Here is a 27936-nt window from a genome sequence, read left to right as displayed (position 1 = left end):
AAAAACGATGGATTTAGGCCCAGATCTCTGTACTGAGTGCAGGGCTTGAAAAATCCACCTGCCCTCTTGCATTGTTGAGCAAGCTTTTTTAGGGACTACTCGTCCTTTTTGGCGAGTTGAAAATCCTCTAACTTCAGGGGAGACAAACTGACTTTTGACCTCTGTCTCTGAAAGCAGAGCAAATGTGACTAGATAATAAGATTTATTTAAAAAAACATCTTTTTTATTGAGTGAGAAAACAGAATATATAGTAGCAAGTTCAGTTCCTTCTAAAACTCTCACACATATTTTGTGCATTTTTGTCCCCTTCCCACTCCACCCTTCAAAAAAAAGTATATTCCCATATTTCGTGATGGGTTTTTTCAAACCTACAATTATTAACAAGTCCTTTATCCAGAGTCTTTCCCTTATGCTGTCCTTAATCTTTAGAGCGAAGTCACTTTCTTTTCACACTTCTATTGTGAACCTATTCACATTTTATCTGGTCCTTATCGAAGCATGTTAAGATCAAAAGAGATGTTATAAAGTGCTCGTGCATTCCTCCCATAATCCTACATAAGCCATCTCCTAAAGTGCAAGTGCTACATTAAATGGGTTTATAATAGTCATGTTATTAAGAAACAATGTTTACATAAGGTGCATATATACGATCTCAATCGACATTATAACATTCACTACCATTATCCCAAAGTGCCAGTGCATCTTTTCAGCAAATTCCACAAGCCAACTTGGTACAGTTTCGATATAGTGAATATGTAAGATCTCTACAGACTTTGTCCTAACAATAAATTATCCCAGCAACTTATTCCTCCCCTTGAGCCCTCCATATCTTAAGATGTTGCCAGATTTTCTGTCCTTTCCTTTTCGCTTTAATACCCCTTCTATCATAGATAGCTTTCTCGAGGCTATAGGTTTTCATGAAGCGAGCTAGCCACTGCTGAAAGGTAGGTGGATTAGGGTCAAGGCATGCCGATGCTAAGACAATTCTATAAATTGCCATTGCTATACAGATCAAGGCCACACCTTCGATGCCCAGGCTATGTACTCCCAAGATTATTACCTGTGGGATAATTTTCACCTGTATCTGTGACCTTTTTTACCAAGAAAGTCTATTTCTCCTATCAGCGTTATGAGTTCCTGGCAAATGGCAAATGTGTATCAGATCTGCCTTATAGAGTGCACATCTTGGGCAAGATGTGCCTTTCCCCTCTCCCCACTTAGTGATCCGATATAGCGTATAATAGAACTTAAAACATGTTTTATAAAATTGTGCCTCGAGGTTAGCAGGCATTAAAATCCCTATGGTGTTAAAAAAAAGATTCTTGAAACTCACTATCTGTTATTCCCAACATCTCCTGCAACTTTTCTGAACATTTTCCCAAATCGTCTTTCATATAATGATTTAATAATACATAAATGTATCCAATTTTCGGTGCCTCATGTTGGCTTAAACTCGCCACTTGTTTACCGCCATCAGCTTTCTGTATACCTCCTACCTTTCTTAACAAAAAATCCCTCACCTGTAAGTATTTAAAGAAATCCCTATGAGCGCAAATTCCTGTTTTATTACTTTAAAAGATTTTAAACCTCCTGGTGTGAAAAGACATCCAACCGGAGTCATACCAGAGTATCCATTTCTTGAAATATTGGTTGTTAAAAATATCTGGCAACAGTTCTGTGCAAATGGTGTATAATAATTTATTTGTGCTAACTCTACTAAACGTCGTACTGCCGACCATACCCTAAAGGCTGCCAAAAGTGTGTTAAAGCGCACTCTTTTGTAGTACCCGTAGTTAACCTGGCGCCATAGGCATCCTCTTATGTCTAGAAAGTTTACTTGTACATATGCATTATTCCAACTTATAATTTCCAACCCCGGAGTCCAATTCAGCCAGGGTCTATAGTATATAATGGAAGTTGACCACCAGTATAATTTAAGATTTGGCAACGTGAGACCTCCACGCTCCTTGGGTAAATATAACATTTTTATTGCCCTTCTAGGTCTTGTGTAAACCCAAATGAACTGTGAAAAAATATTTCCATATTTTTTAAACCAGAAATTCTTAAAAATCAGGGGGATTGCTTGTATAAAATATAAAACCTTAGGGAAGTAGATCATTATATTTACTCGGCCAATCAAAGTAAGATGTAGATTGTCCTTTCTCTTAAGTGCTTTTTTTCACTTCTGCAGCGCATGGTTCAAGTTTTCCTTGACTATCTCACCGATCTCGGGATTGATCACTACTCCCAGATATGCCGTTTTTTTACGACTTTTATCCGTGCTTGGGACATATTTGTTAACAACTATTTTCGTTTTGGCCCTGTACAGAGCATAACCGGATACTGAGCCAAACCTTTGGGCCCCATTCTCGATTTGCTTTCATAGCCATATCCGGTTGAGTAGTGACTAATGCGACCTTGTCCGCATATGCTAAAACCTTTTCTACTGGCCCAGTATTGAATAGTGGAGGAATATCCGATGCACGTTCCAGTTGTTTCCGAAAGAGATCAATATAGATAGCGAACAGTAGCGGGGAGCAGGGGCACCCCTGCCTTGTGCCTCTTGTCATTTTAAATGCCTCGGTCAATCCCCCGTTCACCAACACTCTTGCCTCCGGGTCTTTATATATAGCCTTCAGTGCCAGAAAAAACTGTTCCCCAATTCCTTTCTAGGACATTGAGGCCCACAGGAAATGCCAGGAGACCCTATTGAACGCCTTTTCAGCATCCAGGAAAATCGTGGCCATAGGGTCTCCTGCTACCTGTTTTACGTCAAAAAGTGTTATGATTTTCCGGCCGTGCTTACTAGTACACCCCCTCCCGCCAACTACGTTCCTCTAGCCAAGCCTTCGCCATTGTACCTCGCATCAACAAGACCACCATGGGAGGCAGATCCTTCTCATACCTGGCCGCTAAAACATGGAACTCACTCCCCACTCACCTTCGCCTTACCCAGAACCACTTAGCATTCAGAAAGCAACTTAAAACGTGGATATTTGACAAGTAATCCTCCTCCCCTCCCTAAGCGCCTTGAAACCCTCTGGGTACGTAGTGCGCTATATAAATTCTTTGACTTGACTTGACTACTTCTACCCAGGACAAATCCATGTTGGCTCTGGGATACAATATTCTGAATCACCTCTGCCAGACGAGATGCCAGAGTTTTAGAATATATCTTCACGTCCCCATTAATGAGGGTAATTGGCGGGTAAGATCCTAACTCAGCCACAGTTTTTTTTTTTTTTTAGGAAATATTACTATCTTTGCCTTCACCCAAGAGGCTGGTGGATCCGCCCCCTCAATTTGTACAAACAGAGCCTTTATTGTATCCCTCAGTAGCTCCCGGAAGACCTCATAGAATTCAGTGGGGATCAAATCTGGTCCTGTCGTGTTCCCCTTTGGTAGACTAGTCAGAGCATTTGATATTTCTTCTCGTTCAAGAGGTCTATCTAACTGGTCCCTTTCGTCTCCCGTCAAGAGACAGTCAGCTGGTTGGTTAAAGTATTGCGCTATCTGTTCTGTCTCCTGTGCTCCTTCCCTCTGATCTTCTGTATAGAGAGTTTGATGGAAAGTACAAAACACCGTTCGGATTTCCCCTGCTTCCGTTCTCAATCCCTCCACAGAGTCCCTAATCGCCCTAATTTCATTTCGGGTAGCATCCTGCCTTGTTCTTACCGCAAGGACATTTCCTACCCTTTCACTACATTCATACATCTCTTCACCGTTCACTATTGCCTTATCCACAGCTTTCTTTAACAATTTCTCCCGTATTAGAGTTTTGCTTATGTTACCCCAGGCTAACTGTTTTTATGTCTTCTTTCTGCTTTATAGCCTTAATCAAGTTGCATTCGGCTTGAGCCAACCCATTTTGTAAATTCTGAAGTTCACCTTTCTCTTTTTTGTTTTTCCTCATTGCAAATTGCATAGTTTCACCTCGTACCCCTGCTTTTAATATATCCCATACTATGCCCAAGGAGGCTGATCCAAGGTTTTTCCTAGAAACTCTAGTATCCTCTTCCTCATGTACTCCACATAAGCCTCATCCGCCAATAGAGCTCTTTCGAACGTCCATGATTAGCATTGCTTCATGTGCTCCCCCAATCCCTGTATCTCCAGCACTAATGGGTTGTGGTCTGACCGATATCTAGGAGCTTTTTCAATTACACTTCTTTATCTGATTGTATGTGAGACAAAAAAGTAATCCAATCTCACATGCTTCTGATGGGGCGTAGAGTAATATGTGTACCCTTGTTCTTGCAGTCTTAATTCCCCCCACACATCACACAACCCGTGCTCCTGACACATACTACACAAAGCCTGATAGACTTTAGGTTTTTTGCCGATGTATGGTTCCCCCATCTTCCAATCACTACGAATATTGATATTATAATCTCCACACATCACGATTGGCAGTTCCCAATGCACCAATTTGTTTGATACCCACTCCAATAGAGCCGTTTCGTCAATGTTGCTACCATAAAGAGAGCATAGTGTGAATTTAAAAGAGCCAGGGGTACTACAACTAGCAATGACCCCCGCTCTGCTGTATCTACCTCCAGTCTGAGGTTTTGCAAGGTCTCTTTTAGCAGTAGGGAGAGGGCCTTGGTTAGATCTATTTGTCACTGCTGAGAACACGTAGTGTCCGCAGTTCTGCGTGCTGGAGTTTCTAAGTTGATTCTCACTCATAGACACTTCTACTCAAGTGGAGCTCCAGCCTCCTGTGCGCCTTTCCTCCCATACCACTCCTGCCCAGAGTTATCACAAACATCTGGAACGACCTGGCACAAGTCATTCTTTTGGCGCCAGATTGGGTTTGAAGAGTGTGGTATCCTGAGCTGTTGAGCATGACCATCTGTCCTACTATCATGCTCCCTCTACAGGTGGATCTTGTGTTGCAGCAACAGGCAGGACTCTGGACCTGAACCTGCGTACCATGCTCGGAGATTGTAAGGCAAAAGTTAACAGCTTTCAACCTTCCTATCAAAGTCTGTAATGTTATTTGGCAGCCAGGCGTTCCCCCACCAAGAGGGTATTCGCCACCCGTTTGGGACCTCAAGCTGGTCCTTACCGTACTCGAGGGTGCCGCATTTGAGCCTCCACACAATTGTCCTCTTTGGCTGCTGACCATCAAAACTGCCTTTTTAGTGGCCATACTAGCAGTCCTCGAGCTACTATCGCACTCGACGCACACTCCTTATACCACCTCGAACCCAGATAAACTGGTTCTCTGGAAACCTGCCACTTTCCTGCCAAAGGTTACAAGTCCTTTCCATGTAGGCAAAAACATCACCCTGTCTACCTTCTTTTCCCCACTTCATCGATCCACAAGAGACGAGACTCCACCACCTGTAATCAAAAGGCATTGTTCTACATGCCTGCATAAGAGTTCGGATGAACAATCAACTCTTAGTGAGTTATGTGGGAGCAAATAAAGGGAAAGCTATGTAGAAAATAACCATCGCACGATTGATTGTCATGCATTAAGTTCTGCCATGCATTGGCTAAGAAACCGCTCCTTGAGGGCTTGCAGGCTCATACTACTACTACAGCCAAGACTGCGACCACTCCTTTAGTACTCTGTGTTCCTCTTCCCAATATCTGCCAGGCAGCAACGTGGGTGCCTCTGCACATGTTTAAACAACAATGCCGGCTGGACAGTGCGGTCCATGGTGACCTGCATTTTTAGGTCTCGGCCTATTCCATTCCGCAGGAATGAATAGGACGAGTCTAATGCTGTGAAACCAAGACTTAAAGTAAGCTCTCCTAAAAAGCGGATTTTCAACAGTTCACGTGAAATCACGTGACCACAAGCACGCGCATTTCCCCATATCAAAGCCTCAGCCTCCCTCCCACAGGCTTCCACAGCACGCTTGCCATTTGCTTCCTAACCAGCCTGCCTCGCATAATTGCATCAGACCCGACACTTCAAAGGAATGGGCCCCTCGCAATGCCGAGAGCATCTAAAAGCGGATTTCCACAAGTGCACGTCCTCGTGCACAAGCTTGCCCGAGCCTTCCGCCTGCCAGCAGCATTTCTCCTCCCCTTACTATTTGCTCCTGTGTTTCCCCGCCCACTGCTTCACACTTCACGGCCGCCAGGCCGTGACTCGCATTCTCAGAGAGCTTCAAAGCTCCCCTGGGCTTCTTCCTAGATCAGGATTATGCATGCCGCTCCCCCTTGTTCATTATGTTCACATCCCTTCCTGTGTGCAATTGAGCGTTTCTACCTAGTAGACTTTTTTGTAGGTTTAAGTAATTCAAGCGCAGGAACGTGACCTTTCTCTGCCACACACAAACATACAAATTGGGTATTTGGGGAGAGAACTGTGCTGACAGTCGGCTGCAAGCTAATTTGTGTTTTGACTTTTCGTAAATGGTCACAACATACGTAATTCATTGGTTTGTCACAGCTCAGACATGCTATTAATTGTTCATGTGTCAGGGCGAGTGTTGAGTTGTGTTCCCTGCGTCTGAGATTTTTACGCTGATTTATTTGTGGAGAAGAACTGCGCTACTGTATGTCACATCCCCCATTCCCTCTATGCAATCCCAGTCAGGAATGTGCCCTACAGATGCTCTCGCTGGTGTAACCCGGTTTGTTGATATATAGGGTGAGTGGCAACCACACATTTCCTTTCATGTACCATTAACTGCAGTTCGGTAATCTAGCGCCCCGGGGCCAGTAGAGTTTTCAACATACCGGTTACCACATATTTTGAAGTGCCATACTCAGGCTTTGGCAAACGAGAACACAAAAAAGTTTTTAAATATTGTCTCATTATTTATTTATTTATTTTGTAGCTTTTTTAAAAAGTCAAAATAAGTTTGCCATATTTTAGGTCAGACCGCCAGCAACTGTTGGAAATAATGGTACATTAAAGATAAATGTTTTAACGCTGCACAGTTTAAAGAACTCCATCTGCATTGTTCAGTTGGTTTATTTCTAGTTATATTCCGTCCTTGTTTAACTTGTGGCCTTCTATCCGCTATTGTAGTTAGTTTTCATTGTCCCACCCCTCCTCGCAGTTCCTTTAACCTGTAATAGTGTTGCTTGGTCCCAACTTTCACGTTATTGGGAAGCCCAGCTTGTTGCAAGACTTTATTTAGCCATTGAAGCTCGCCTTCTGTCTCTGCCTCACTAACGCTGCCAAATAAGCCCTACCACGCCTTCTCCTCAGCCCATCTGGAAGCATTTACAGTCCTGTGTGCTTTCACTGCCAAATGCCGCTCATTCACACTCAATCACTGCATACTCCTTTGCTGCGAAATACCATGGCTTGCTTGAACACCGTGTCTGTGAGGCTTTGAACTAGTTAGGCACATACCTCCTTTTACAACCGTCACCTTGCTTACTACTGGTAAGTTTTATTTAAGTAAAATTTAGGTAGCGCTTTCTGATCTTGATGTGGTGCTGAAGCACTTTGCCAGCGGACCACATTGTTACTCGCTTGCTGATTCTTTAATTCAAAAAGGTATGTGTTGCAATTATAAGGCACAATAAGTGCGATAGTCAGCAACGTGGGTACTATACTAAGCAAATATATACTATAAATTATGTCAAAAGAGCTGCTTACACACGGAAAGAAATGTTTTGCACTTACACACCACATTGTGGGTTCTTGCAAAAGAAACATGATCTTACTATATAATGTCTATTGTAATATTTATGCTTTGTACTTTTATTGTTTCCTCACTGTGTTATGTCTGTGGACCAACATGTGTCCCTCTCTTTTACAGGCACATTGTTATTTACAACACCAATAGCCAAACTCTCGTTCCCTTTTTTTTTCTGCCCTCATGCCCTCGGTTAGACTTGTTTTTTGTGCCCTTCTGCCCCCTGTTAGACTCGTTTTTTGTGCCTTTATGTCCTCTGCATCACCACATCATCACTCAGCGCTACCCCAGCATCACTCAGCACCACCACATTATCACTCAGCATCACCACAGTACCACCACAGCACCACTCAGCACCACCACATTATCACTCAGCACCACCACATTATCATTCAGCACCACCACAGCACCACTCGGCAGCACCACAGCACAACTCAGCAGCACCACAGCACAACTCAGCACCACCACATTATCACTCAGCACCACCCCATTATCACTCAGCACCACCCCATTATCGCTCTGCACCACCACAGCACCACTCTGCACCACCACAGCATCATTCAGCACCACCACAGCATTACTCAGCACCACCACAGCATCACTCAGCACCACCACAGAACCACCACAGCACCACTCAGCGCAACCACAGCATCGCTCAGCGCAACCACAGCATCGCTCAGCGCAACCACAGCATCGCTCAGCGCAACCACAGCATCACTCAGCGCAACCACAGCATCACTCAGCGCAACCACAGCATCACTCAGCGCAACCACAGCATCACTCAGCGCAACCACAGCATCACTCAGCGCAACCACAGCATCACTCAGCGCAACCACAGCATCACTCAGCGCCACCACAGCATCACTCAGCGCCACCACAGCATCACTCAGCGCCACCACAGCATCACTCAGCACACCACAGCATCACTCAGCACACCACAGCATCACTCAGCACCACCACAGCATCACTCAGCACACCACAGCATCACTCAGCACACCACAGCATCACTCAGCGCAACCACAGCACCACTCAGCACCACCACAGCACCACCACAGCACCACCACAGCACCACCACAGCACCACCACAGCACCACTCGGCACCACCACTCGGCACCACCACAGCACCACTCGGCAGCACCACTCAGCACCACCACATTATCACTCAGCACCACCCCAGCACCACTCAGCACCACCCCAGCACCACCCCAGCATCACTCAGCGCCACCACAGCATTACTCAGCACCATCGCAGCATTATTCTGTGCAACCATTCAACAACAACTGGTTCAAATACGTTCTCTCAATGTTTCAAGCTTTATTACAAATGTCACAAAAAGATGTTAATTTTTTTTAATTTTTTTTTAAAACCTTTATTGATATCAAAAGGAGAGACAAGTCAAGGCCTACAACCAAGCCGGCCGGCCGCAATGTGCAAAACAATCAGGAGTCACAAGGCAAATAGTACATAATCAATCAACACAAAGCAGCGGCCGTACAATTGTAAAAGGGGAGAAGAAATATAGGAACCAAATGGCTAAAACACAGGAGTAAAGAAGGCTTAATTTTATAATATGGGGAGAAGACGTATGACAGGCACATTTTCAATACGGAGGCATCCGACATCCCGTAACCAACCTCGACATTAATAAGGGGGCATGGGGCCAAAATATCGGGGGGACAACACAATGCATTCAAGTCAAGAAAAGCCGGATATGTGAGACACAATCGGCCCCTGAGCATTATCCTCGTAACATGCCCGCCACCCATGATACTACCAAGCCAGAACAGAGGGATCGGAAAGACAATGCATCAAAACCAGCCCGCCATAGGAACCTCTAGGACACAGGGAGGAAAAAGGGGGGGGGGCGAAGTAGGGAAGGGGAAGAGGAAGGAAAAAGAAGAAAGAGGGAAGACAAAATAAAACAATAAAAAGGGAATTAAGGAAATATGAAAAAACGAAAGGAAGAAGACACGCCGACACAGGCCCCCTGCGGCGAAAAGACAGGAGACAAAAGGAGTAGCGGCCCAAGCGGGGGTATGGCAGTCAAGGAGAAAGGCAGCCGAAACACCACAGGAGGATTAACGATGCCACACCCCCACCCGAAACACACCACAGGAGGTCGGGACAGACGCGGCCTCACGAAATAGAGATACAAAAGGGCCATAGAACCAGAAAACAAACAAAAATAGAACCCAACCCACCCGTCCCACCCTGCACCCCTGTAGAAGGCTATGGCCTACCCTTCAGACAGCGTGCCTGTCGCCCTAAACCAGAACCCGAAATATAGCGAGAAGTAAGAAAGAAGAGCGAGACAAAAAGGCAACAAAAGCGGAAAGAAGAAAACAGGAGGGAGGAGCAGAATAACTATAATCAAAACGGTCGGCCGCAGCCCTCCGCCCAACCAGACAAGTACAGTCAAAAACAGACCAGGACGACACCCCATCACGCGCCACAGAACATCATGAGAAGGGGACCTCCCACCTTTCTTCGATTAGAAACCAGTGTGCAACTAAATCGTATACCGGGAATCAAACAGAAGTCGTACATTTCACCCCCAACCCTTTCGAGCGACAAACCCCACCCACCACATGACAATGTAAAACCACACACTAAATACGAAATCAGCATATAATCGAGTGGAATGGTGACCAGCATAGCTACGTGGGGAATAGAGAAGTCCGCAAGGGAGCAGAAGCCCAAACGTAAAGTAGAGATGCATCAAAAATCGCAGCACGAGCAACGAAAAACAGGAGTTCAGTTGCGCCACTGGAACGGGCGAGGTGGTCCCGATTTATAGACACATGCAGAGTCACAGAGTCATCGAAGCAGGCACAGGAGGCAGTCCACCAATAGTTCCAGGCAACAATGTCGAACAGGGTCGCGGTAAAGCATCCAAGTCCCCGGGGCCCGAGCCTCGAAAAGTAGGGCGCCCCAAAGTCACCGGCACACCACACGATCCTCGATCAGTGGTGGAGACACCCAAGTCAATCGAGGGGGGCGAAGCAATGGAGTCATCGCAACAAGAGGGCGACAAGAAGAAATGGCCGCCCAAAATGGCGGCAGATCGTTGCGGACCCACCGAGACGCCCAGGGCTAAGGATGTGTGCAGGGATCTCAGGGCTTCCAGGACATCTCTGATCGTTGGCTCACTCTCACCAGATCCGATCCCCACACAAGCAGGCAACACGGGCCCGCCGCCACAAGGTGATTCCCGTTCCAGAGGGCCGGCCGCCATTCCGTGAAGCAGCCCAATCGCCGCCCACCAAGACCCCCGGAAAGAACAGTTCTCAAATGTAGGACTTTACAAGCTCCGGGGGTCCCAGCAAGGGCGGCCTCGAAGCCAAGAGGACGTCCGCCCAAGACGGGTCTCCGCCAGCACCAGCACCGGCGCCCAAAACAAGCGGAGTCCGGGCACCGAGGACCAGGGCCGCCGGACAAAGCAGCGGCGGGGGGAGACCCCTTCACAGAGTCAGGTCCCGGGGCCTCTCACCCACATCGGCCGCGCGGCCACCAGGGCAGGCCCGAATCAGGATCGCCGGGATCTTCGCACATCGGCTCCCAACACTGGCCCTCGCTCTCGGCCGGGGCCGAGAGCCGTCGGATGCCACCGGCCAGGTCCCGGTCTAAGTCTCGCAGAGGCCCCGATCTCTCGGAGGACACAACTCCGGAGCCACTGCACGCCGAGACCCCGGGGTCGGATGGTAAGTAGAAACAAGCCTTTATGTTTCCAATTCCCCAAAAATGTGTCGTCCCCGGACAGGATAGAAGACAGGATAGGCAATCAGGACGGAGGGCTGCAGGAGCCGAGCTAAAGGGCGACCATCACAGCCGCGAGCTAGGCTCCTCCAAGATGTTAATATTTCACTTCTGTTCATGGATTTTCGTCACAATAAAATACACTGAACATAATCTTCACAAAAGTTATTTATAAAAGTTTGCCATTATAAATTACAATCACTTTTATTTAAGTATTAATTAATGAAAAAAATTAAAAGCCATTGTTATTTGTAATATCAATACATCTAAGTCACATAAATACAAAACATGTTGCATTACAAATGCTATAGGTGTCACATTTGCGAAAGTTATAACTGTTGGCATTGTAAATGACAAAGCTATTAATTTAGCTATTTTCAAAACCTACACATAAATAAAAAAATTGTCATTTACAAGACTAATAGCTCAAACTTTCCTAATACGAGACCTATTGCATTGCAAATGCTTGTTTAATTTAATCGGGCTTTGCCGACCCACCTCCGGGGAGGTAATGCTTGGGTGTCTATTCTAAGGTAAGAAATCTGCAGCTAGAAGTCTCTATCAGATGAACAAGTTACTTACCTTCGGTAATGATTTATCTGGTAGTAACTCTAGCTAGCGCCAGATTCCTTATCAACCCTTCCAACCTCCCCTCTCTGTGAACCAGTTCGGGGTAAGAGGCAACCTTTTCAGGGCCTTAGTCTCTTTCACACCAATACTTGTCGTGACTCTGCGCTCCTGGTGTGGAAAATCGCGAAAGTAAGTGATGTCAGCATGCCGAGTTGACACTTACATAGGTACTGCGCATCCCTAACCTCCCTGCTCACCCCATATGTTTTTATTTTTTTGTATACTGTTCAGTAGGGCAGCAGACTTAAGCCCACATGCATCAACATTGCCATTTGCGATTCCTTATTGGCGAAAAATAAGGATTCGATAATAAGGAATCGCACATGGCTATGCATGAAGAAATCGCTAAAAAAAATAACGATTTCTTAATATTCCTTAATTGCGACTCGCAAATTGCGAATTGCAATTAAGGAATACCTCCCCATTCATTCCCATGGGCCTAGAGGCCCATAGGAATGAATGGGAAGACCTTCTCAATTTGCGATTCTCAATTAGAGAATCGCAAATTGAGAATGCAATTTCAAGGGTGCCAGGGTGTCAAAAGGACACCCTGTTGCACCCCTGAAATCTGCATATAAGTACATCTTGCACACGCACATGCCCCAAGGGCATGTGTGTGTGTAAAATGGAACTTTGAAAAATGCACCATGAAGGTCAACTTCATGGTAATTTGCTCCCCCTATTAGCGAAATCGCTATTTTTTTTTATTTTGATGCATTGCATTTAAGAAATCTGAATTTGAGATTCTTTAAATGCAATCGCAATTTAAGTAATCGCAATTTTGCTGTTACTAAAATTGCGAAAAGTACAAAAATTATGATGCATCCAAAAAGTTCAAATTGCATTCACAAACGGCCGATTTTTGCAATTCGCACCATTTGGGAATGCAATTTTCAATGATGCATGTGCCCCTTAGTTCCCAATTCCTAAAATGACTGCTGCTACATCAGTTTTTTTTATATATGTAACATATTTTATAGATATTTAAAGGACATACACTAAAAAGCAGCGTAGAAAAATATTGTAGCGGTACCCGATTCTCCCTCTCTGCCCCCTCTCTCTTGGCGCTCCACCCAGGCCCCTCCAGCCTCCCCAGCCCCAGCCTGGCGGTTAGCATGTGTGCCTATGCTCTGTTGAAGGTCAAAGTCTAGCACTAAAGCATCATGCTGAGGTGAGTCAATTCGAGGTTTGCAGTATCCTATAACCCTATTACCTTCACAGTGCACCACCCACCAGTGGCCTGATGTCATGTGCCATGGCCCCCTGCCCTACTGCCCACAGACCAACCACCCCCTTCTTTATCAAACTTCTTTGGGCAGCCCCAACCTTCTTGCTGTATATTTCTCCCTAACATAGCATACACCCATCTCCCAGTTCCAGTCGTGCAGCTGTGGGCACACCACACTCTCCCATCTCCAAGCAGTTTTACCTTTTCACCATCAAAAAGCCAAGATTCCCCAAGGTCTCCTGGTAGGATGTAAAACCGGAGACCCCCCTCACACTCTTAACAACATCGAGACCTCCCTCGATATGGGCATCTAAATGACGGTTTCAATTTGAGTTCGCACCCCTTCCAAGAATGTGCGGCTCAAGGGGCAGTCTCACAGCTTGTGCAAAAAGGTCCCCCGCACGTGACAAGCACATATACATCGTCTGCAGCCCTACTGATCTAATACAAGAGTACCCTAGAGTACCATATCCAGTGGAGAATTTTAAATGAATCTGACAACACCTCACCTATATTGCCACCTCCCTGGGTAACTGCAGTATCTCCTGCCAGTTATCATCCTCCATCTCCCCTACATCCATCTGACATTTTTCCCTTAAGTGCTTTAACTCCTCCTGTGTGTTGTTAATAAGCTTCATGTAGGTAAGGGAAATTGCTTTGGTCGTCAAAAGGTCGTCAGTAGCTGTCGCTCAAGGGGGGACTCTTCCAAAGTGTCCTCTTTTGGGGCTATTCTCACCTGCAGGGTGTTTCTCAACTTCTATTTTAAAGATTTATGTGGGTGCTATGTCAGATTCCTCTCTAAGGTGAGCAAACCAGACCAAACCATTGGTGTCCCATACATCCTCTAGTACAGAGGGGCCAGTAAGATCCCATTTTCTAAATCCCTGCAGGGACGATGCCACCCTTAATGTCATACATAACGACTAGGGTTTTGGGCATCAGTCTCTTTTTCCACCTAGTTTCCTTCTGTAGGGTACACCAGACAGAGAGCACCATTTTAGTTGCCTCTGGTGCACTCCGGCTGATCTTGCCACCAAAAAGCACATAAAGATACCCTTTGGCACCTAGGGCATCATGATTAGGCCGGATCCTCCAATATGGCATACGCCCACTCATTCACAATACTAAGCTGAGCGGCTTCGTAATACTGGCTGATGTCCGGCAGGGCTATTCCACCGTTGTCTTGTGGGCCGCTGAAGGGTGCGAAGAGCCACATGCGTCTCTCTGCCAAAGCATGGTCCTCTCATAACTGTTAATTTTACAAAAGAACACCATTGGTATAGTATAGGGACTATTCTGCAAAACAATCGTGCGTTTGGGAAGGGCAGTCTCTTGAAGATCGCAGCTCTACCCATCCGGGATAGCGAAAGTGCCTTCCAATGGCTGACATCCGTTCTCGAAAATGGTCCAACACTACACTAATCATCTTGGGAAGACCACCCTGAAACCCCCAGAGTTTCTAGCTTCACCGAATCCAAGCTGGTGAAACCTTCTTTCGTTGTTCACTTCAGGTAGCCCACTTTAGGGGTGTGAATAGCCTGCAAGTGAACATGCATTAAGGCTACCTAATTTTCCTGCCTGCTCTGGTGCCAAATGGGTCCGAGGGCAGGGGATGGCATTCCCAGTCTGGGGGGAAACCGGGGTCGCATATCAAAGGCGGCAGAGGCTTTGAAGCTTCAGGCTTTGATATGCTAATTTCACTAGCCATCTTGTCGGAGGAGGTGTGATCACTTTCCTCCGGACAGGCATTGTTTCTGTCCTCAGAGCATGGGCTGTCACCTGGAGGGGGGTCAGAAACTAGTCTTTGGTGGCAGGCTGGGAGGTACTAATCAGTCGGCACACTAAAAGACTAGTAGGATTCAAGGAACACTTCCCTGGTGCTCTCTGAATGCATGTCATAATAAATCTTGTATTGGCATCAGTACAGATTAATTAAAATTAGGTGTTTGAAACCAAACATCGTTATTTTCAGCTATGCGGTTATGTAGCTGGGCAACTCGTAATGACCAGTGCCCAGTACATATGCTTAAGATGGCTTACCGATCTCTTAGAATGTTGTGGCAAAGGAACCAGACATCACAGGGGTATATCTGCTCATGCAGAAGTTCTCATGTACAATATAATGCACCCTGCCTTATGGCTCTAAGGCCTGTTGTAGGGGTGACTTACATATAGTATAAAAGCAAAAATAACAAATGATAGGCAGAATGCTGAACAAATCAAGCATTCTCAACCAGTCACATATTTGGGTTTAAACTAGGGTGGCGTAGTGAGCAACAGAACAATGAATTTAACCTAGATTTCTTGACCGGGGTGAATGTCTGATTTATTCAGCATTACGTTAATCTTTTGTAGTGGCATTACACATAGTATATGCAGTTCACAGGGGCATGGCACATCTGTGGCATCACAATGATCTCCTAGGCAGTCTCCTGGTGGGGCTCTCCACCTCCACTCCCCTCATCCAAAGGCCTGCAGCTCAAATAATCTTGTCAGTTGTTATTGGCATGACCTGCTGTTGCAGTCCATCCTCAGGGGACCCCTCTCGGGATGTGTCCTCATCTGGCATATCGTTTGCCACCTCCACCAGTGCTATCCATCTGTTCTTACTCGCAAGACGGCAAACACCTGTGCCTTCTCAGTTTTGGCCTGCACCCTCGTCGGTGTTATCCATGGATGCCCCACTGGCGTCTGGGTTTGGGCACAATCAGCCTTGTAGGTCGGCAACTGGTGACCCTGTTGTACAAGCCAGTCTCACACTTCTGTTGTGGATGTGAAAAAACAAGAGCGGTCCTTTTCAATAATCCTCCGCTTCACTGGAAGAAACAAGGTATATCCGATTTCCATTGTCCCCAAATTTTGCTTGTCCCGTTTAAAGGTCTCTCTTTGATGTTGGAAAAGCACTGTGTAATCAGAATAAATGTTGACCATACATGTGCACTGCATGTATGATGGCATCTCTTTCCCTAAAATGAAGCGGCCAGACTGCACTAGCTCTCGGTGCCCCCTTCCTCCCCCCAGAGGCGGCAGCCACTTGAGACCTGGTGGGCGCGCACCATACTAAACTATTTAGAGGTATTTCCCTCCTGCACAACATGAAATATACAAACCTATAATATACAAAGATTTTGAACCTTAATTTTTCAAAAACTACTGAATGGATTTACACCGAATCACAATAAAACAACCTTTCTGCCAAATTTGGTGTAATTCCGTTCTGCTGTATCGCTATTCAATATTTCTATTGACAAGTTAATGAAAGTCCCGCCCCAGTGGGCGTTGGAACGCTTTGCATGCTGGTATTTGCAGTCTTTAACAACGATCATACCCCAGTGGGTGCTGCCAGTCTTGACTGATAATTAAAGTTCACAACCCAAGTGGGTTCTGTACTTGGCGAAAAACACCTACTCACTGTCAATGTATTCCCACACAACGCGGACTCCCTGTTCCAATGGTGTGGCCGTTTTGGGTCACAGCCGGATCCGCTTTCAAGCGGCGGGGCATCTTCGCGGCCGGGTCAGCTGCTTATATTCGTCAAAAACACAAGTTACCCCAGTGAAGACGCCACTCAGGGAGCTTATTCTCCTTCTTTTAATCTGGATCACAGTGAGTCAGCTCGTGCCACAGTGCAGCATAATAACAGCCTAACGCGTTTCAGATGTCTCTCCGTCCTTGATCACAGGCAAAATTAAATCAATGGCTCAGCAGGCGCGTTGTTAAACCTACGCTCTTAAATGAAAGTCCCACCCCAGTGGGCGTTGGCATGCTTTGCATGCTGGTATTTGCAGTCTTTTAACAACGATCATACCCCAGGCTGTTTTTATGCTGCACTGTAGCGCGAGCTGACTCACTGTGATCCACATTAAAAGAAGGAGAATAAGCTCCCCGAGAGTGGCGTCTTCACTGGGGTAACCTGTGTGTTTTTTTTTTTTTATATATATATATATATATATATATATAATCACCAAACAATATTTCATCGACATCTGGTTATAGGAGTTTCACATCCCTACCTCACACACAATTAAGGCGAGAATGTCATGCTTGCAACATTAAAAATAAAACTGGGCTGAGTTGCCTAGATTCCAGTAATCGGGGCATTATGTGGGCTGTGTAGTCTTCAAGATCTCCCATCTAGAGACTGCTGTGATGTATGCATGATTCAGGACACTTGAAGCTGTAGTTCCCGGACGCTGCAATCCTTGCTTCTGTAATGCAGGTTTTGTTTATTGCACAGATCTTTGAGAATGGATTGCTAGACCCAATGACCATGGTCAAAGTTGCCTCAAAGTCCCCGATAGGGAGTGAATCATGAGGAGGCACACACCTAGTTCAAAAGGCTAACTGGTACCCAAGACCGTGATAATGCTCAAAGATCTCACCTTAAATGGTAACTGAATACTTTATTTTTCAAGACCTTTTTTGGACACCATTGAGGCGACAAAAAATGGAGCAGAAACAGGGAAGACCTGGCTTGGTAGTTCAGACTGGACTGTTACCAAAAAGAGCAGGGTCAATACTGATTTGCATGTGGCTGGGTCTGAACAGGGGTGGCAAATTGAGCTTAAGGTCGATGATGGATTCAACGCAGATCTGTGACTCTGGGTGAGTGTCTGAAAAGTTTCAGTGTTCCATTCATCATCTCCTTGTGTTTGCTTTGTTCGCCCTAAGTTGGCAGGGTATGGCCAGACGTGGGTCCCTTGCTCACTTTGCCACTGGATTCAAGCTACCCTGGCTGATGAGGGGTGTTACCCCGAAACTGGTTCCGAGATGCTTATTTCTGGTCCAGGGAAGACCTGGTTTGGCAGTTCTGGCTGGACTGTTCTCATAAGGAACAGGGTCAAGACTGATTTGCATATGGCTGGGTCTGAACTGGGGTGGCGAAGTGAGATAAAGAACGATTATGGATTCAACCCGGATCTGTGATGGGGGGTGAGTGTCTGAAAAGTCTCAGCGGTCTGTCCATCAGCCGCTTGTGTTTGCTTTTTGTCAATACCCATTATCTCTAACTTGCATGCTATAAACCAGTAATAGCTGCTGCCTGGTCTTTAGGTCTAGGATCAACAACTAGATACTTATCCGTCAACCTTTTGTAAACAGTGTCTCTTCAATAACCTTCTGCTCCCCCAGCACCAAATAAACACTTTTTAAATGTGCAGACTCGTGTTGTATCTAGCTGAATGGAGATTTCCTGACAGTGGGACCTCCAAAATACACAATTGAGGAACTGAATCTGATTGTCCAGGAACCCTTACCCGTATCCCTCATTCTGTTCTTCCCATCTAGTCATGATGATGAAAGACTTGAAAGCCTTCCATTGAAAGTGTCAGTGGAAATGGAAAGGAAATGCCGGAAAACCTGTTTAGTCCGCTAGTTTAAGAAACCTCAGTTATTTTTTTTATTCATAGTTAATGCACACAGCTTGATGGTTCTAATGAATCTATCAGCAGGAATTATAATTTTGTTGTACCTTTTTAGTATTGGCATGTGTTGTTGTTAGAAGTAGACTCACTTGATCTTAAATATGCCCCCTTAGACAAACTGCAGTTTTCCCTTTCCACCAATTGTAACGAAGGAATTCAACATTAACTGAGAGAGGATGCATTTTATTTGTATTTCACCCTAGACCACTGACCTGGTTAGTGTGACTGCTCTCCCCCTGCGCAGCTCCACCACAAAGTACTGCCCCATGAGCTCGTTTCCAGGGTGTTTGAGGCTCTACTCGACCCGCAGGCTCTTGCCTGTGCCTCATCGCTGGTGTTCCACTGGGAGAGCACTCTGCTCTTCTGCAGTTCCACCTCGCTTGGCATTTTTCTCTGTGCCCTCTTTCTCTTTTTTTCCCTCTTCTCTCTTTTCTCTCCCGCGCTCCCCGTCTTTCCCCTGCTACTGTTGCCCGTGCAGGCCCCCTCCTGTGTGTCCTTCCTGCCTCCCAGCTGACCAACCCCCCCCCTGACCCCTACTTAATGGCGGTCACTGGCACGCCAAAGGCAAGCCCGTCTGCGCTTGTCCGCGACCAGACCAGCGCCAGGGCCCCTGGTCCTTTGACCCACCTCCGCTACGACTCCAGGACCCTCCATGCCCTCAACCCCGGCGCAGCAACAGCTGCCAGCTTTCGATGCCGAGAAACACCCAAGCCCCGATCTCCTGTAGTCACTGCCGCTGCACCGTCATCCACTTCCGGACCCAAGCAGCAGCCTTCAGTCTTCCAGACCTCACCGTTCACAAACCACTCAACTGCATCCTCATCAACGTGCGCTCCCTACACAAGCACATCATAGAAATCTCGGACCTTCTCAACACTCACTCGCCCAACGTTTCCTTCCTCGTAGAAACCTGGACCAACGCCTACTCCTTGGCCGACATTACCACTGCCATTCCCGACTGATCCAAGAACCTGCGGAAAGACTGCCCCACCCGCCCAGGAGGAGGCATCACTATCGTCCACAAAAGCACCCTCCGCATGACAACCACTGGCCTGGACGACACCACAACCCTTATGGAGCATCTCGCTTCTCTGCGGAACCCTCATCTACAGGCGGCCCTTCCCCTGTGCTCCTTTCACTGACACCATCGCCGACCTCATCGCACCCCACAGGCTCCACAGACTACGCCCTACTTGGGGACCTAAACTTTCACCTGGTCAACCATGACGACCTTAACACCACCGCCCTTCTAGAGAATCTCGCCAGCATTGGACTGAAGCAACTTGTCACTGCGCCCACACACACAGCGGTACACACACTCGACCCTGTCTTCGCAGTATGAAACAGCGTCTCCTACAGCCACACCACTGAACTCCTCTTGACAGATCACTGCTGCATCCTCTTTTTCAGAAAACACACTGTACACAAGCATACCTACTGCCTCTCTCGTAGAAGATGGAACAAAGCCACCGAAGACTGACTCACCTCTGCATTCATCAATACCCCACCACCGGCGATGCTAGATGCTAACACCACGGCACGCAACCTCCACTGCTGGATCGTAAACTGCGCCAACACACTCGCCCCCCTCAAGAAAGCCACACGACGACACATCAAGAAAGCAAGCTGGTTCACCCCTGCACTCCAAGAATCCAAGCGCTCCTGCCGATGACTCGAAAAGACAGAGCATCCACCACAGTACACCAACAGCTCCTCAAAGCCACAAAGAAGAAATTCCTCTATGACAGAATCTTCCCCCAACATCAACAGCACAAAAGAACTCTTCTCCATCATCTGCAGTGAAACCTACGTCCCAACCTCCCAAGACCCATGCAACAGACTCAGAACCTTTTTTTACCTCAAGACTAAGATGATGTACGATGACTTTGGCAACCAAGACCTCCGCGCCGCTCCTTCTCACCTCCCCAGTGACGGCACCCAACAGACCCTGCTCACTTGGACCCCACTCACGTTAGAAGACACCTTAGTGACCATGAAGAGCATCTACTCCGGAGCACCCTCAGACCTCTGCTTCGTCCACAGAGCTGCCACCGCACACTAGCCACCAGACTCCACGACGCTGGCATCCACGTAAAGGCCCTTGAATGGATATGCTCATTACTCACAAGCAGAACGCAGCGAGTCAAACTCCCGCCCTACCTCTCGTGAACAAACCAAGAACGGTTGTGGAGTGCCCCAGGGATCCTCGCTCAGCCCCACCCTCCAACATCTACAAGGCCCCCTCGCACCCATCGTCAGAAACCACGGGCTCAACATAGTCTTCTATGCCGACGACACCCCGCACATCCTCTCCCTCACTAAAGAGCCCAACATCAGCAGACACAACTTCCAAGAAGGGATAAAAGCTGTTGCAACCTAGATGAAGAAGAGCTGCCTGAAACTCCACTCCGAGAAAATAGAAGTCCTCATCCTTGGCTTCACTCCCTCCGCATGTGACGACACATGGTGGCTCCCAGCCCTTGGACCCTCCACCTTGACGGACCGCGCACAAAACCTCGGTATCCTACTAGACTCAGCGCTCACGATGAACCGTCCGGTCAACGCCATATCCTCGCCCTCCGCATACTCCGAAAACTTTCAAATGGATGCCATTTGAGTCCAGAAAAAGGTTCATGCACGCCCTCATCAGTAGCAAACTGGACTACAGCAATGCTCTGTGCTGGAATCAACCAGAAACTACTTTGCAAACTCCAGACCGTTCAGAAAGCCACAGCCAGATTGATCCTAGGCATCCCTAGTCACAACCACATCACCCACCCCGTGATCTCCACTGGCTCCCCAAAAGAATAACCTTCAAGCTGCTCACTCACGCATATAAGGCTCTCCACAACATCGGACCAGCATACCTGAACAACCGCCTCTCCTTCCATGCACCCAAGAGACACCTCCGATCAGCTGACCTCTCGCTGGCCACCATTCCAACCATCTACAAGACCAGAAGAGAGGAAAGTGCTTTTCCTATTTCGCAGCCAATCCCTGGAACAACCTCCCCCTCCTCGTCCGGCAAGTCCCTACACTGCTCCAGTCAGGAAGAACCTCAAGGTCTGGCTCTTCCGATGACCCCAGCTCTCAAAGGAGCCGTTTCCCCCCCTAGAGGCTTGAGACCCTCACTGGTGAGTAGCTGTGCTTTACCAACCTTGATTGATTGAGTGACCCTGGTACTGCAAGATAGATTCATATTTTTAAATTGCCAAATGCTCATCAGACTTAAGTCATTGTGAAGAAACTCTAAAATGGAACGTAAAATTAACAGATTAGGTCCACTTGATTTATTAACTCTATTAATAGTATATTTTATATATTATGGTGCTTTGATAATTTGGATATGTTGTTTGGAACTTTGACCTCCACAAGTAAGGAGGTGCATTTGGTTAGCAAATTGAGATTTATAAACCCTTACTATTGTTTTAATAGTGACTGTAGTCTCTTAAATCAGTTTTAAAAGATGCGTAGTAATCTGAAATTTGATAAGCAATGTCAACAACTGCTTATGTTTTTACTAGCTTGTAAGTATGAAGTCTGTCTTTTTAGTGGCCAATTATTTTTTAAATCGTGCACCATTTCTTTTATTGTTTTTAAACCCAATGTCTCTTTTTATTTTAGAGCAAGCCTGGTCCATTACATATCTTATCAAAAGAGGAAGTGATGAAGGAATCTAAACAGCATTGTGACAAGCCACATAGTGACACTCTTCCTGCCATTATTTCTTCGGTGGATGATAAGACGGAAGGTAATCACAATATAGTCTAAATAAACATTGGATTTGTAAAAAGTATGGAAAAGATTAATGTTTCTCTGAGAATTGATATTTTGACAGAACACCGTTTTGGTCTTCTCATCATTCTGGATCTTCTACAATGTTGGTGGTGGTTCAAAAATTAGGGAAACAGGATTATTCACTAGTAAGGGTAGTCAACGTTTTCTTTGCATTTGAGTGAAGTCCTCTTGTTTGCTAAACGTGGTAGGCGATAACATTTTAGGAAAACATAACTGTAAGGTCTGGTGACGATTCTTCTCAACCCATTTAAGCTATCCATTGTGGCTTGAAAATATTCTTTCTGAAAGAAGATATCCTCGCCTCCTATAGTATGTGTATTATATAAGTACGTATCCTTAAACGATTATGGCATAAAGGTTTTGGTTAATAGGCATGACATCTTACTGGCAATGGTGTATGGGGACCAAATTATGTGTATAGTATAATCTATAGAGGAGCAGATAATATAAGAAATATTTTATATTTCATTAACCAGCATGGTTGAGGCAGGAGAATTACGTATTTGTTATTGGATGGCAAGAATATGCTTGATAGTGTTGAATGACTTTTCTGAGTGTAGTGCCTCACTGGTTCATATTATGTGTCAGATTTATTTTTTACGTGGGTGGGCGTGATGTGCATTGACTCCTAGGTCGAGGATATCCGTTAACAATTAAATGGCTTAACATGATTTTTTTAAATGTATGAAATGAAATGTGATATTTATAAAGCGCAAACTGTCACCCCAGAGGGAGCCTCCTGGCGCTCTATGTATAAAAACAAACTTAGCAGTAGAGAATGGACACCTAGATTCGGGCTTGACAGAGTTCATCTGATGCTCCATAGATCCAGGTTTTTAGGGCCTTCCTAAACTGTATTTCAGGTTCTATCGATCTCAATTTATTTGGCATTATATTCCAGGCCTTTGCACCGAACACTGTTGCAGATTTCCCTCCCGCGTTTTGAGTTTAAAACCCGGGGGTTGAGAAGGTTTGCTGACAAAGATCTAAGTATCCTCGTTGTTGTGTATGGTGTGAATCTTGTGGAGAGATATACTGGCCCCAGTCGGCGAATAGCTCTGAAGGTGGTGACAAGCAGTTTGAATACAATTCTCTTGTGTAGTGGGAGCCAGGGAAGAGATTTCAGAGCTGCTGAGGCTGAAGCCCTACGAGGAAGTTTCAAAACCAATCAGGCTGCTGCATGCTGCACTACCTGAAGCCTCTTCAGGCTTGATTTATTAGCCCCTGCCAGGAAGCTGTTACAGTAGTCTAGGCGCGAAAGTATCAGTGCCACCGCAACTGTTTTCCTGGCTGAAAGAGGAATAAGATCAACATTTTTTTCAAGCTTTTAATTAAGCCAGAGCAGGTCCCCGCCACCTTAAGTGCATTGTGTTTAAAGGAGAGGGAGGAGTCTAACAACACCCCCAGATTTTTAGCCACTTCCACCGTGGATGGGGGGCTGCTACATCCTCAGGCCACCAGGCCTTGGGTTGAAAGGGATTGGCTTTTCCTATCAGCAGGATTTCTGTCTTGTCCGTGTTACAGTGGAGGTGGTTGTTTTTCATCCATTTGATGACCTCCGTAAGGCAGGATTTAACATTTTCTTCTGCATCTGTAGAGTTTTTATCAAGGGAGACGGTTCAGCTGCGTATCGTCAGCATAAGATGTTCTCTCAATCCCATTTGATGAAATAAGGGAGATAAGCGGAGCCATGTATATATTGAATACGAGTGGACTGAATGAGGAGCCCTGTGGGACTCCTGCAGTAATGGTACATTCTGAAGATAGGAAGGAGCCAAGAGAGACCGCTTGCCTCCGGTTGGTCAGGAAGGACTTGATCCAGGTCAGTGCAGTGGCGGAAATGCCGCAAGATTTTAGTCTGGCCAAAAGTATGCCGTGAGAGATGGTTTAAAAGGCGGCAGACAAATTGAGCAGGATCAGCACTGCCTTCCTGCCATTATCTGTGATGAATTTCAGAATATCTGTTCTCTCCAACAGTGTAGATTCTGTAGAGTGTATGGGGCGAAAACCTGACTGTCGAGGGTGGAAGGTCCGAGATGTTTCAAAGAAGTTCGAGAAGCTCCTTATAGACCACTCTTTCAGTTATGTTACCCAAAATGGTCAGCAGGGATATAGGTCTGAGATTGGAAATGTTGAATGAGTCAATATTTTGTTTTTTCTTTAGTGGCTTCACTATGGCAAGTTTCCACTAGTCGGGCACCATGCCGGAACCAAGAGAGGAGTTCACAATGTGATTGATCACAGGGTTTACTATATCTAAGATTTGATGTAATATCACAGGGGGGGCACGCATCCAGTGGTGAACCTGATTTACAAGCTAAGATTGCTGCGTGTGTGTGTGTGTGTGTGTGTGTGTGTGTGTGTGTGTGTGTGCGCGCGCGCGCGCGATAGAGTGACCGGTTGAAAAGCATGCAGGGAGTGTCTGTTATGCATATGGTCCAATTCATGTTCATTGACAAGTTCTTGTGAACTTAAAGTTCCAAAATCCTTTTGGTTATTCTTAATCTTGTCCTCAAAGTATATCGCAATATCATTGCAGAGAGACTGAGAGGGGGGAATTTCTGAGTGTAACGCTTGGGGTCAATACATTTTTTTACGATTGAGAATATCTTTTTGATTGTGCTTGGCCATAGCTATTTTATTTTTAAAAAAATCATTTTTTGCTAATTTAATAGCTGAATGATATTGTTTCTTGTGAGTTTCAAAGACATGCAAGTCGTAGCCCCTTCTCCATCTACGTTCTAGCTGTTTGCAGTGTAGGTGCTGCTTCGCTAGATCTTTTGTAAACCACGGGTCATTATGCGATTTTGCTTTACCCCTTCTGGTAGGGTGTTTAAATGGAATTAATTCCTCACTTATAGCCGTCATCCAAGTGTGGAAGCGGTAGGAATCCTCTGCGGGCTCACCAGTAAAAACTGGCTTGTTTTCTTGGGCAATTTTGGGCAGGTTAGGGTTGGTAGCTAGCAGATGCCATTCATGCCTAGGCGCCATAATAGGGTTATTCGTAGCTGCCTGTGCAATCTTGGGCATTACGATTGTCAAGGGGATGAAGTAAGGTAAAGTTGGAGCAGACTCCATCCAGTGTATGTCCTGCGTGTCGGCGCCCTAATGAGTTGATTCAGGCCAAGGGAGTAATTGTTTCCAAAAAAGGTGGCGACCCCCGGGTCATCACCGCATTCTAAGTGCAAATTAATATCACCAAGCATGGTGAAATTGGCGTATCTGAGCAGAGCGTGGCTGAGTGTTTCTACTAATGAGTCAAGAAAGGCACTACTATGGCCAGGAGGGTGATAAATCGGAGTGTGTGGGTCGAAATTTTTCCATTGTAGTGAGTCTCTGTGGATAATGACCACTCCTCCTCTCCTAATAACCTCTCTGTCCTTCCTACAGAATGTATAGTTAGGGGGCAAGGCAGTTGCAATATCTAGTTTGCAGTCTTCCTTTAACCAAGTTTCTGTAATACATATAAAGTCTAATTCTTGCTCTAAAATTAGCTCTCTGATATTAAGTGCATGTTTGACTAAGGAACGTGCATTGATTAATCCTCCCTTTATTAAAACCTGATGGTTGACTGCTTTGTTTCCTGCCATTGTATGTTTGATTTCAATGAATGGTTCCTCTGCTAGACATCCCCAGCAAGTTACAGAGCCTCTGATTTGATCTACTTCATATGGTGGCCGCACTTATTCTTATTGTTTAGATACCTTAAGTGAGTTGGCGAAAATACCTTCCTGGATGGAAATCGGCAGCATAGCTGGCACTGGAAGCGATCCGGGATCCGGGCGCGGACTGGTGCAGACTGGCTGGCCTTTGGCGCGCCGGAGGCAGATCCGCTGCGCGCGTCGGCACCATTCCCCACTTTTGTACTGTGACTGTGTAATGTATTAACTGAAGGGAATAGTGTCACCATCTTTCCACATTAACCCCTGCTTTTCATGTTGTTCAGGCATCTGATAAATTGGTGTTATATAGTAAGAGGGTCAAGAGGGTGTGATTTAAGGGTTACCACTCCTTGTCTGGTTTTAGCGATATCCTGTTAGATCTTTTAATAATGGTATGTATGTATGTATGTATGTATGTATAACCCATTTATAAAGCGCTCCTGTCACCCAACGGGCATCCTGGCGCTGTGATCTTTTAATAATGGTGGGTAATGAAGCATTCAAAAGCTTACGGTGTCCATTTTAACTATGCATGAGGCATAAGGGCACTAGGTACGTTACCAGTGTGAGAAATGTACCCAGTGGAGTGAATCCAGAGATTTTTATTTTATTATTTTAATTAAGCTTTGTGTCCGCTCTTAAAGCTGATATGGTAAAGGATCCTTTGCTGTTGATGTGCCATGGGAGTATGACCGCTAAAATAAAGTGACCTAATTCATGTGATTATTACCATGCTGTATGTGGATTCATATGGTTTGACAAAGCTAGGGTGGTCACTGCTCATCCTTCGCACCTCCGATTGACTAATGGGTAGTGTGTGGCATATACAACATCAGGCCCCATCACTAAGAGACCCCTCAAAACAGTTGATATATCTTAGAATATAAAGACACGGATTACACTAAAGAGTTCTGGAAGATTGCTATTAGATCTTTCTGTACAAGATAAAGCGTCTTTTATGTGCTCCAAAATAAAGGATTCCTGAGAAAATGTAAAATTAAGTTGTTCGGCAGATCTGCTTGGATAAGCTTATTAGGGCAGGTTTGACGTTTCCTTGACTATCCTAATCTTGGGGAATGTGAGTCTGCCCGCCCAATGATGTAGGTCAGTGTATAAATGCAGTTCTTTTGCTTGTTACAACAATATAAGAGCACCATCACATAACTCAGCAGGCACAATCACCCCTTCTTCACACTTGTCTATCAAAACATGAATTCATTTATCAGACTCAGAAGCTTGTATTTCCTCACCCAGTAGCTTGTGTTTCATGTTCTGCACGTTCTTCAGCTTAATTACATGCACAAAACATTAGAATTCTCTGCCTTGAAACTCCTTCTACTTCCTCATACATTTCAACTTCTTTTTTTTCTTTTTACAGTTACAGGCCTTTTACACAAACATTCTTCATGCTTGCACAAACATTCTTCTCTTTATAATTTAGACACTCATCCTCAGCATCCTACCCAAAAGACCTTTTAAATGCCACATACACATAGCCGTAAACACTCTTCTGTTAAACTCAATCCAACCTTCAAAGAAGGTAATACAATCTATTCTAAGGTCACCCTGAGCACCTGAACTTACAGCTGATTCTTTGAACTACCTGAATTGCTAAGCATTTCCAAAGTCTCACTGCAGTGAGTTATACAAGCACCGGATCCATTAGTTCCAAAACCGTTCTATAAATAATAATTTTTACAGTGGGTGTTGTGATTTGCTTATCGCCTACTAGTATTTTTGCACTCTGAAAGCCGCGTTCGGTACAACATTTGCTGTGAAAATTACAGCAAATCATGTCCGTGGATTGGGAACGGATTTTCTCCCCC

General features: G+C 45.7%; 1 protein-coding gene across 2 annotated transcripts in view; it reads left to right on the top strand.

The window, feature by feature from the left end:
• Positions 1–27936, top strand: part of IMMT (inner membrane mitochondrial protein) — a 442904-nt gene that overhangs the window by 120431 nt on the left and 294537 nt on the right. For both annotated transcript variants that reach the window (XM_078678663.1, XM_078678664.1), the window contains exon 4: positions 22275–22401. In XM_078678663.1, the coding sequence (XP_078534789.1) occupies positions 22275–22401 (127 nt within the window). The remainder of the gene's footprint in view (positions 1–22274; positions 22402–27936) is intronic.

This window comes from Lissotriton helveticus, chromosome 2_2 (assembly GCF_964261635.1).
Source record: "Lissotriton helveticus chromosome 2_2, aLisHel1.1, whole genome shotgun sequence".
In the NCBI taxonomy this organism is placed as follows: Eukaryota; Metazoa; Chordata; class Amphibia; order Caudata; family Salamandridae; genus Lissotriton; species Lissotriton helveticus.
The sequence above is the reverse complement of the archived record's forward strand: the minus strand, read 5'-3'. Positions and strand labels throughout refer to the sequence as shown.